This window comes from Osmia lignaria, chromosome 3 (genome assembly GCF_051020975.1).
Source record: "Osmia lignaria lignaria isolate PbOS001 chromosome 3, iyOsmLign1, whole genome shotgun sequence".
Taxonomy (NCBI): domain Eukaryota; kingdom Metazoa; phylum Arthropoda; class Insecta; order Hymenoptera; family Megachilidae; genus Osmia; species Osmia lignaria.
Window position 1 is genome coordinate 10,421,226 of NC_135034.1, and position 12,347 is coordinate 10,433,572.

At 45.7% G+C, this 12,347-nt stretch overlaps 1 protein-coding gene across 5 annotated transcripts in view; it reads left to right on the plus strand.

Annotated features, from left to right (window-relative positions):
- LOC117608028 (uncharacterized) overlaps positions 1-12,347 on the plus strand; it is a 120,858-nt gene that overhangs the window by 98,425 nt on the left and 10,086 nt on the right. Inside the window, exon 1 of one of the 5 annotated variants that reach the window (XM_034332480.2) lies at positions 1,916-4,190. The exons of the other annotated variants lie outside the window; for them this stretch is intronic. Within the exon in view, the coding sequence (XP_034188371.2) occupies positions 4,101-4,190 (90 nt within the window). The 5' untranslated portion in view covers positions 1,916-4,100. Of the gene's footprint in view, positions 1-1,915; positions 4,191-12,347 lie in introns of those variants that run through there. 5 annotated transcript variants of the gene reach the window in all.

Here is a 12,347-nt window from a genome sequence, read left to right on the forward strand (position 1 = left end):
TATTCATAAGTCCGCGAAAATTCAATGGAATCCAGTTCGCCTCGACATAGTTCGCTCCGATTAGAAACTCGTTCGTCACTCGTTAGAAATCAATTAACGACCGACACCTGATTATACTTCGCGATCTAGGTCGTGAAGGATAAGCTAACGAGCCTAACAACCTGGCCCTTTCTTTCTTTCGCTATGCGCCCGTGAAAAACCTCCCTCAACGCACAATTCGAATCTTGCACCGACTTCTCGATTCATTCACAAACGATCTTCCACGCTATCGGTTCAGATAAAAATTAGATTTGTATAAATTCAATGCACGTTCAATCGCGTTTCACTCGTGCCTCGCGTATAATTATAGCTCCTTAATCACTCGCAGTACTCAACGACTCTTTGTGTGCCCTATCAACAAAGAAGGTTTCCATGACTGGAGAAAGAAAGTAAGAAAGAAAGGAGATCGAAAAGAGGGAGTCCCGCTGATGAAACGGCTAATTAATTTTAGTGGTTCCGTGCATACACTCCGCGAAAAGCTGCATGGTGCACACACGTATGCACGCACATGAGGAGAAAGAAGAGCGTGCGCGAGTACACCGACAGTGCTCGTCTATACTTGGCCCGTTGGCTATGCCGAGAGACGAACAGTTTCTCAAAGGTCCTCGAGTGCATCGTATCACGCCGTTCTTTCCTCTCTTTCTCCACCGATTCGATCCGAACCGATCCCGGTTCGTTTCACTTCGTTCCGTTTATTTATCTAACGCGTGTTGCACCGATACCAACGAGGCCGCGAACAAACGCCCCTTTAACAGAACATTCTTTCATTCCACCAGTCGATGTTACGCGGACAACATATTCGCGGTTCGCGCTGATACGCTCCTTACTTTCTTGCCGTTCAGTGACGAAAACACGACCGATACTGTGCGCTGTGTATCGCGTGACGATTATCCACTGACAACTTTTCAGTGAATCCGCATAGCACTTTCTCTCTTTTCTTCGAGCAGTAAAATTATGATGTTCGATAGGATCAGTGAAGAAAAGTGATGTGGTTCAAATACTACAAGGGATACTACGACGTGCGAAAGCTGGAGCTCGAGCTGGTGAGTCGATCTTCTCGATCTTCTCAATTGGAATTTCAATGAAATTGCAATTTGACGCGTGGCTGATTCTTAAGTTTCACGTAGATTTTCATATTTTCCCAACGATTCCCTCCCTGAAGAAACCCACCGCGCGATGCTAAAGAGGAAAGACGATTTGGCCTGGAAATATTCGAGGAAGGCCGTGTCGTAACGCGATTGAAATTCCACATGGACTTTCAACTCCTAAACGCGGCCGTTCCATTACGCGTTTATCGAGACGTTTTTTGGAATTCCTCCGGTACCCTCGGCCCCGCGGACTGTATCTCGGCTTCCTCGGCTACCGATAACGACCCAGCACAGACTGCCTCGCCGCGTCGTGCCGATACAGAGCCGCGTTTCATTTTCCAGCAGACCGTCGCGTCTCCAAGCCGTGCACTTTCAAATGAAAAAGGCTTTTTGGGCTCATTCATGTTTTTCTTCATAGAAAGTCGGCAAGACTTGAAAACACCTGAACAGAGAGAAACTTTCCCACGATAGTTGTTTCAATTTCTCGGAGGTCAGTTTTGCTTGCTCTGTGCACCAAGCCAGGCTACTTGGTTTTCAAAGCAAGTCTTAAACGATCCAGTTGGCTCGAATAAAGATTTGCCGTGATAGTTTGATTGGCTGGAAAGAAGAACCCTTTTCTATCTCACTCTTGTTTTGCACTGAACAAGACCTTATTTTTTTTTTTACCATATTTCTCTCAAGTTTAGATATTTTTCTCGGAAACGTTCGATGAAAGGGGTCATTAATCGAGCATTTTGGATGCGAAGAAGTTCGATAAAGAGGAAGAGAGCGTTCGAGTCTCGTGAATGACGTGCACTGTCTCGTTCTTTGGCCGCTCGTGCAACGACACTCTCCTTCTTGTTGGACTTCTTCCAGTCGTCCGGTTATTTCGACGCGTTTCTTCGTCGGTTCCTCCTCGTCTTCTTCTTCTTCTTCTTCTTCTCGTCGTCACAGGGTTCGGGGTACGACGTCCCACTTGTAGCGTTCAACCCGATGCGTTTCTATTTTGGCGCCGTACCGACTAACTCCTCCTTCCTCCCCGTGCAACACGTTGAATATTCCGAGTATCCGGTTTCGAAATGAAAAAAACGCACCCCCGGTCTCGGGGAAAAATGATAGGAGAAACAGGCGAAGAAGAGGGGCGTCGACAGGTGGCGAAATTATCGTCGTACCCTCGCGAGATACGAGCGGTCTTTTCTCGTTCCAAACTGCTTCTTCGCTCGTGAAAAATGTCTTCTTGTAACGTTTCTCTCGGCCATATTTTTTTTTTCTTTTTACTTTCTCATCGAGCCGGGGAATATTCTTTAAAGCGTGCTAAACATATCCTCGCGACACTGTTTCAAGACGATTCCCTGGAAGTTTCGCGGAATCTTTTTCAATTTTTCTCTGATATAATATCTGATATTCTGAGCGAAAGTTCGCAAAAATATCGATCGTGCAGCTGTTTTTGATTAATGGCAAGTATGTCAACCGGTTGTTCTAAAAGTGTCGCGTTTCTTGTTTAGATCTTGAACTACAGCTGTTTTGTCTCTTCATTTATTTATACTCCCACGTACTACATTCGCGTCACATTTCATCGGAGCTTGGCGAATCTGGCTTTCGAAACTACGAAACACGTGGTCGACCGCGATTATCTATCGGCTGTGAAAGAAGAAGCGTTTCGAAAATACGTACAGTGACCCGTTGTGTTCGGTGCCAGACAGTCGCACAGTCGATTCGTACAAAAGTTAAACGAAGCGATATTCTATGAAGACACCGTGCTGAATTCATCATCTAGCTTTTACACCATTCAAAGAGGATTAGCAAGGTTTACCTGGCCGAGGTTCCATCGTATTCCTTGCCTTCGTCGGCTAACCGTGTATTGACCTGCACGCACGCAAGAAAGGATTGCAGGGCGCGACGATCGTAAACTGGCCGGCGAGGAACGCGGAAAATTCAGCCAGTAATTTTCGAATGCTTTCATTGTTCCGGGGACGTGGCATTGTTCCGCGCGATTTTACCACGACAAAGGTATAATAACACTAACCAATAGCCGTCCGAACGGTTCTAGACATCTGGAACGAACGGCAGTTACCTTCGCGAGTTAATATAATTAACTAAATGTGGTAGAAAATGTGATCTGCACTGGATAGGATCTGCATAGGATAATTCCTTAAAAAACATTGAATCTAAAAGGTAGAGTGACATTTTTTCGTTCGATACTTAAGAGAAAACGAATTTAGAGCATTTGTTAAGGAAACTTTGCACACCCTCTATTATTTATTACCTTTTATTGAGATTTTGAAAACGGTTCGAGGAACAATTCGAAAAGTCAATATTCCGGTGCCCACGTGTTGCATTTACAACACAGTACTGTTAGACTCGTAAAATCCGTGATCCATAAAGTCCGCCGTCTATGGCGTAAAATTCTAAGTAACGATCGGTTAATCATTCGTGTCTAAGAAGCTATGAAAAATCATATTTTACAATATATCCTAAAAAATAAAGGAATCTATCGTGAGATAAAATTTCTTGCTCGAAGCATGAATCAAACAGGGAGGCGATCGATCGATCCGTTGCTTACATTCTTCAACGATCGATAATATTGGCTCGTTCCATTCATTACCGCGAAGTGAGAACAAACGTTCTGGCAATCGGTTGGTCAGATAAAGGCCGGCTTCCGAAGGATTTCCACGTCAGCGAGATAAGGCGAGACGGCGAAAGGAAATCCAAGTGTAAACGGTCAAACGACTTAGGGGTGGCTTTACTTTCTTCACCGACCACCAGAGTGTCGCTGCCGATAATCGGTAGGCCTGCAACCCTGACTGTCAGTCGATTCTTGGAGCACGATTCGTATTGGTCGCTCCAAGTCGGTGGTCTTGATGGTCAATGAAACGTGACTCGATTCGTATCGTCGTTTATTGTCGCAAGCACACACGGTAGAATTTGCACTCGTGTTACAGTGATAGTTTAAGGATCGTTCGATCAATGTGACGCTGAAAAGGAAAGCTTGTGATGTGTTTTGGAGAAACTGCAAAATTTTTCAGAGTTCATTGGAAGATTCTGAACGGTGGACGCAGAGTCCATTCGAGAAATTTTCGCAAGGTAATCAAGGTGATAGATTTAGGTAAAAATTACTTTGTATAAAATAAGAATCGTTCGCGTAATTTTCTATAATTTTCTAAAATTAACGCGAATGGCGAAAGGGGTGGGTAAAAAGACATTAGCGAGAATTTCTTCCAGTTACGTGCCACTCTCGCTGGTTTATTTATAAGTGATTCACACTTCGGAGAGACGTCGCACGATTATAGAATCGCCTTATGCATATTCCCGTGTCGGCGGGCAAATATAAAGCGGGCGATTTGGCGCCTGGTCAAGAGACAGTCTGCGAATGTCCGAGGATATATTCTCGATTCTGTGAAACGATAAGAGGGGAAAGGGGAGAACGGATCGAGAGAGGGAGACAGACCGATGGGAGTGCGTTTGAAGTTATTTTGAAAACTGGGCTGGTGCATTGACCGTATGCTGACTGCAATCCGCTCGTACGCGTACAGTCTGCCGACTGTCTTCTCGCGTGCTTTCCGGGAATGCCAACCCGTGTCGTCCACCTGGCGTACCGACTACTTCTATCTTACCACCTTAACTATCACTCGCTGATGGAGTAGATAAGCGTTATCATATTTATAAATTATCACCGATGAAAGGCAAAATTTATTAACGTTAGAACTACCGACGTTTTTAAAATTTTCAAATTCTGTTGAATTTAAGTTCGAAGCATCGAGTAATGGAAATCGTAGCTCCGTTACTCGATGGTCCACGGTCCAATCGAGAAGATCCATTAAGAATATACACACTCGATACTCGTTCGATGCTTACAGAGGAGCTCGTCGTTTCGTGACAGATAGAGGAAGTGCATGCGTTAGGCGACATTCCTACGATGACTAAGGGCCATTCTGGATGGCCGGACGTCGGCAAGGTCGTTGTCACGACCCTTCGTGACGCTTTATAGGAGCCCTCTTAAGGATATCAAAAGTATGCTCGTTAAAAGGCGCCAGTCACTTGGTACTCGCGCGCGTTTACGCGCGCTTGTTAGTCGCTTAGCCGTACGCGTATACGAGACGTCGTAAACGTCTCCTAAATGTTAGAATCCATGACCAGGGTTCACCGAATATTCGTAGGTACGCTTATCAAAGCGTCTACGACCTACGATCATCGTCTTCGCGATCGAGTCTCGAATTTATGAAAAAATTTTAGTATCGAAACGCTAGACCTTACGAGATTAACCCCGATGAGATTTCTGTATATTTTTCAATAACAAATGTAGAAATCGGTGGATTCTCGTTGAAATTCGTTCAAAGTCTCGTGACAGTCCTACTCTGAATCTGTACCTGCGACCCCGTTCTTCTAATTCCAACCAATTTCAACAACACTCGTCTATCTAGAACACCGAGTGGTCTTGGAATAACGACAAAACATCGTGACGTTGTTTCGAAGGAAGAAGCAGGCCAAAGTCTCGAACGATAGAATCGTCCTCGTAAAAATAGCCCCCAGATACGTACACCCTGTTCTCCCGTTATTTTTTTTTATTCCCATTTTCAAGATCGTAAATCGAGACTCGCCCCCCTTGCGTCAGGTAGCAACGATACAATGTATAATTACAGTGTAACGTACGATTTAATTCTGGTTCACCTTCGTGCAAATTATTCGCGCGTGCAACCAGTCCCGGGCGACAGAGAAGAATCGGCTCGGTGTTGCTATTCAGGACCAGGTCCTCTTCGCCACTTTCGAGGGGTCCGACGAAATTGGACCGAAATTTAAAGGTCCCCCGCTTGGTTTCGTCGTCGCCCTTTTTTCGGGACGCTCGAACACGGCAGCAAACGCTTTATGCTAATTCTTTACCGGGCCAGGTAGCAAGGTCGTATTTTAACGAAAATATCGACCACCTTTGCCACCTCGACTCGATGCACAGGTGCAAAATTGAGCGTAATAGCGGATCATCCTTTTGAATTTGAATGGCCTCTTTGGGTGAAGTTTGCGTTCGTCAAAAGTAAGGGACGCGATCGAAGTTTATAGGCGTAATTTAGATACATATTCGGTTAATTACCAGCGGAGCTAATGTCGAATAACGGAACGGTCCGTTAATTATTCCCTCTACAATATTCGTCACTCGACAAATCTGGCGGAACGAAAGAGCAGAAACGACGGGGACGACGCGGAAATTCCTGCGTGGCTAGTTTCCTCTCTTCCTATTTCAAGAAACGTGCAATGCCTCTGACTACTCTGCTCTTTGAAGACCGCCAAGACCCTTACCAGGAAATGCACACACAGAGAGAAATTCTGCCTCTAAGCTGCTCCGTTTCTATCCATTCTCTTTTCTCTTATTCCAACTGCTCTTCCTCTTCTTCATCTTCTTCATCCATCGTTGCTACCGTTCCTATAGCTTCCTGCTGTTGGCTCACCAAGAACGATTGCTCGTTCGTCACGAACAGGTGCGGGCTTGATAAACGAAACGACTGTGTTCGATTTGCGGTTTACGTGGAAATTAGTCGATGGGAAATAGATATAACCGCAACCACGGGGAGAAAACGTCTAATTCGTGAGAGGATGGAATTTCGCGAGGATCGTTACCGCGAGGAAATCGTGTCACGATTCTTGCTACCATCACCGTTTTCACGGTGTCACCTTGAAAATTCACGTTTCGCTGAGTCAACGTTAACTGTACCTTAGCGATTAGGGTGCACGCGACGTTACGCGTCCATGATTTACCGGTACTACCATCGTTCTTCTTTTCTTGCCCGTCGTTCTAGTCAGCGTTACGATAGATCGCGAGTAGAATTGAAATTTCCACTTCAGAGACAGATTAACATAGGTAAGTTTGAAAAAAGAAAAGGAAAGGCAGAGAAAAGGCAAATAGCTGTTGCACTGAGAGTTTGCCCCGGTGGTCGCGCGTCCACGCACTTGAAGCCTCGTCGGTGGTTCCCTTCGACGAGGATCCACGCCGATGGTAATGGTCCTCTCGTGGTTGGTGGTGGTTAACTACCATGTTTCAAGGACACCCAGCTCTCCCTCTTCGTCCCTGATCGTCGTTCGGTTCGCTATCGCGGATCTTCACCGTGAAACTTCTGACTTTACTTTGGCCCAAACTCTCATTCCGTTCGTCTCGTTTCTTTTTTCGGCATCCTCCGCCGCTCGATTCTTTCCTCCGCTTCTTTCCACCTTCTCGATATGTCGCCGCGCTAATTGCGCGATTTTTCATCGATGGAAAGCGAAGACACCGCGCGGTTGTCTCGTAAGGAGCGTGAAAAATGTCAGCGATCGCGAGTGGATCCGCGCCGATTAAAACGTGATTTTTATTTCCTCCCGTCGAATGCGTTTCGAGAATTTATTCGACTGTCGAGCGAGACGTTTTTGCGGGCGATAACGCGACGAATCTTCGAGGAAAGGATGAATCAATGCAGATGAGTAAACAAGCTTGTTTGCATCGAACGATCCAGAGTTATTTACGAATATCGCGATCAGCCGGTCAAGAGCTCTTCTTCGAAAAACTTTCCACGAAATACAATTTTCCTTCGCTTTCACGCGGAACAAATTACCAGCTGATAATGATTAGAATGTTGGTATCTTCGAACTTTCTTTAACTTAATTACCTCAGGTCATCGAATACGTTAGACGAAAATTGGTATGGAGTGAAAAGCGGAATTGAAAAATGATCGTGAGAGCTCCCGTAGGTGGAACGACGAGAGTTTCTTTGGAAATGACGTCAAAGCTCGATAGTGGTCCAGAGAGAACGCGAACTCGATGGATTTCGAAACTCGTAACGGAGCTGAGTATCATGGTTCGGTCAGGATCTCGGCTAGATCCTCTCTTCGATCACCTTGGGATATCGCGATCGTGTGTCGGCTATGATCTCGAGAAATACCTGTGCCTACTGCGGGTGCACGGATCGATCGGCTCGTGCAAGACGTTTCTCGGTGGCATTGTAGTGGAAAAACGAGTCGTGACACTCCCATTCACTAAATTCCTCCCTTTCATCCGCACCGAAGTTTCTTTCGTAAACGGACACAACTTTTCGATTACCTTCTTTACCTCTCGTTAAGCTGGATTACTCTTTTTTGGAGGGGATCAAACTCGACTACACCCTTTTCTCGTTCTTTTTCCATTTCGAGAAAAATAAAAATACCCGATGGTATTTCTTGCTTTGGTACAAAGAAACGCGTCGAACGTGGAAATTTGAACGATCGATGAAAGATCCAACCTTAATCCCCGGTAGACACGAGACTCGTATTAGGCACAACGTATACCGTTAACCACAAGCTGGAAGTCGTTTACCTGATGTTACATGCGAGCTAGTATAGAGACCTGGTGAACGCGTATGCATCGTTTCAACGCACGTACCGACATATGTAGGTGTGTTACCTGTAGCTGAATTTTTCGACCCAGAACAACGAAGGTTGTAAGTACACCGACGCCGGACGGGACGAACGCGTGCCGTTTTAGTTCGACAGGGTCTATGATAGAACAGAGATAGCTTGTAGGTTAACGGGCTAACTCGGCTCGTACGTTAACTACGATAACATTGTCGGAACACGAGAGTCGCGTGCTTTCTCTTTGACTTGGTCTCGGCTATTGAAAGAGAGTCAATATCGATCGAACGACAAGCAACATGAACGGAACAGACCATAGTAATATTGTACGTACTCTTATCTTTGGTCAAAGTTTCCCTCGTAAAATTAACGCTAAACCCTTCACGGTGTATTAGAGTACTTAGAGTATGTATGAAATTAGAAAGTTTCAGGGAATGCAGCAAATTCGTGTGGTTATCTCTGATCAGAATTTCATTTGCAAAATTGATAATCCTTTACTCGATGATTCATTTAAATGGGATAAGGATTAGAGGAGTTCCTTTTGGCAAACTTTGACTTAGATATAATCTAGTTAATTTTGGGACAGACCACGTGCCGAAAGGCAGGAATTCGTACATGATTGTTGAATAGCAACGATCAATTCCTCGGCAAAGTTGCGGTAGAGGTTCAATCCGGTGTACCTATACTATCGGAATTCCGTCATCGAGGTGAACGGAATGAGATTCCTTGGTCGTGGCTCGAATACCTTTGCCAGTGGTTATTACGGAGTGCCGCTAAATAGTAAAGGTGTGTACGTGTAAACGCAGAGGCGTAGAATCGCGGTATCTCTGAGGATTTTCTATCTCCTATCCTATAAATTTCATCGAACGAGTTTCCTGGTTCCCTTAAACAGCCATGCTGCTTAATGAAATTACTCCCTCGGTTCCTTTCTTTTTCAATTAACTATACCGACGATAGTTTTCGAAAGGGATAAAAAAAAGTTTGGCGAAGAGAAGGCAAAGCTCGTGATTTCTGGTTGAAACTTTCATCATAAGCCGACAACGAAAGTATGCAATTACGTGTCACGATCCCGCTGCGAGGAGAAAGTACCGTACACGGTACACGGGCAAAATTCTCGTCTCGATACCATCTTACGCCATTGGACGCGAGTTAACGTACGCGACAAAGCTGGAATCTAAGCCAAGGCTTGGCACTACCATCGGCTATTACTATTTTACACGCCACCAACTGTATCTCGTGGCTTGCGATCGCGTGCACTTAATGAATGAACATCGAACGACTGCTTCGAATTTTCTCGCTGCTACCTTACAGCATTAGCAAAATCGCTTCATTCCATTCGAACCTCGAGGCTGTGTTTTTCATCGTTTACTCGTAATATTTAATCCGTGTGAAATATCGAATTGTCGGGAGCTTGCCGAAAGCTCGACATCTTTATCGCTCGGTAATTCTTGGTCATTGTTTCTGTTGGACGAAGACCAACCACGGGTTTTTGTCGAGATTCCTCTTCACCGCCCACGCTGATGAATTTTGCTAGCACCGAACGATATTATTAGCGAAGAAACGTAGGCATTAAACGAAAGCAAATTGAAATTCAGCAATAAAGAAGACGCGTGGCCGGTGGCTAATCTGAATAGAAAGGGGCCCTCCTACGGCGCCGTGCAACGTTAACGGCAATTCAACTGGCTAATTTGACCCGGTAACGAGCTCGATGAGACGTTCGTTCGGTGGATGCACTGTTTGTTAGCGGTTCTCCTCCGTCCTCGCTCGTTTGAACTTCTGCCTTCTCCTCTATGGTGAATTCTTCTTTTGCCGCGTCACGAGCGGAACGGCGAAAGGCGAATGTGGGTAGACGCGACGAGGAATTATCGTCGTCGCTCGCGGATAGCCAACGTTTCGTAATCCTCCTCCTCGGGTAGTAGTCGGTCTGTGTATCCTCGTGTTCCTCGTCCGTTAGCTGGCTGCTTTCAATGGATCGTCGCTGTGAACGGAGGAACAGGTTCACCGCCTTCTCTTCCGTCCAACTTTCTTTCGAAGAAATCGAAGTAGGACCCTCCAGGGTGTTTACCTTAATCAAAGATCCTCCTCCATTCTCTAACCTCGTGTTTGATGACATTTTTCGGAGAAAAGGTAAAAAGAGTATCTTCTTTTTTTTTCTCAATTAGCTAATGGATCGTTAGTGGGTGTAAAGGTTATTAGGCAGCAGTTAATTGGGAAAGAGTCGACTCGTTAACCGAGTGAAATTGTAGAAAGATCTAGTGAACTACATTCTACTTGCATTTTAATTCACGAATAGAGGTAACTCTGATTAGATTTCTATAGATTCCTATTATATGTGGAATTATAGAACTAGTACAAGAAAGAGAACCGCGAACATTTCAATATTCCCAGCATATTTTTCCCCCTTTTGTTACGAGAAGAAGATAAATCGACGCGAGGAAGGACAATACCAGCGGCCATTTGTACGGCATAATTTTTATTCCGATTGCAGCAATGGCGGGCAACGTGGCAGCGCGGCGCGGCGGAATGGAAACACGGACAGGGCCCCGAGGGCACGACGGACAGCTCGTACGCTTTTTCTTTTCTTCTTTTTCATCGTCGTCTCGATATCACAAGAGTACGTTACTCGTATACTCGCGGGACAAATTGCTACGGTCTGACGCAACGAAGAACACCTGTCTCGAAGAGTTACAAAATCCGCTTCCTGTGGCGGTTGATTTACGCGGCGTCGCGCAACGCGCTCGTAGATTTACATTCAAACGAATCGATATCAACAGAAACAAATCTACGCGTTCTTAAGCCGGCATACGAACACGAGCCGCGAAGTCGATTAATAAAGAAGCAATCCTTTTCGCTCGCTCGCAACGCGCCAAGAGTTTCTACCGAGTTCCTCCTCTTTATTCGCAAAACCATCCGGCGAGATACTCTTTACTCTTCAACCTGGACGTTTCGTTTCGCTTCTCGCTCGCCCGTTGATCGTGGCGGTTCGTTTATATAACGTAATGGGCATTAATAACACGGCATCGAGGTCAAATCCAGGCGGAATGCATAACGCGCGTACGAATGTCGAGGAATGCAACGTGCATTACGTACGATGTATAGGCGTGCATAAGCTCGTTCTTGAGAGTAGCGAGGCACGTTGCAAGAAACGCGAGGATATAACGTCGACTACCGATGGGATTACGAAACGCTACTCTCGTGTATCCACCGTGGATGATAATTCCTCGGCAATCTCGTTGCAACCGACATAAGATATATACGTAACGTCACGGTCGAACGTGAAAATAAACGGAACGATCCTCGAGAAAAATCGATCGAATCCATTTCTATCGGTAAACGAACTTGATGATCCTTTCGTTATGATCGTCTTTGAATTTTAATCGCCATCCATTCTAAATGGTACCTCTCACTTCTAACATCTCGCCAGAGACAACGTTGCATCCGCGTTCGCAATTCTTATCGCGGTATCGGTGTTAATCAGAGCTCGTCGAGAGGTCAGAGATCAAGGGTCAGCTGGATCGAGACATATTTACCGGGCAGCGCAGAGGCGTGAACAGTAAACGGTGTCCATCAAGAAATAACTCGAACAAGCACCGAGTCCCGAGGTCGATGCTTCGAGCGAGAGCCTAACGGTAGATACGTTTAGCTACGCTTCCAGATACACGTTCCCCATGGTGTATACACCATATCCATGGATATTCCAGCCAGTGCTGGATGCGAGTACGTCGTATAGGAGAGTGGAGAATGGGGGAGTCGAGCAAAAAGGTTGGCGAACACGCGCGAATCTCCGCGACCTTTCTCTTCCATTCACCGCGTTCGAACAATTTCAAGCCGCTAGCACGTTCCCGCCGACTAATTAAATGATTGATCGCCTCGACCGGCAAATTATCTTACGGCTGGC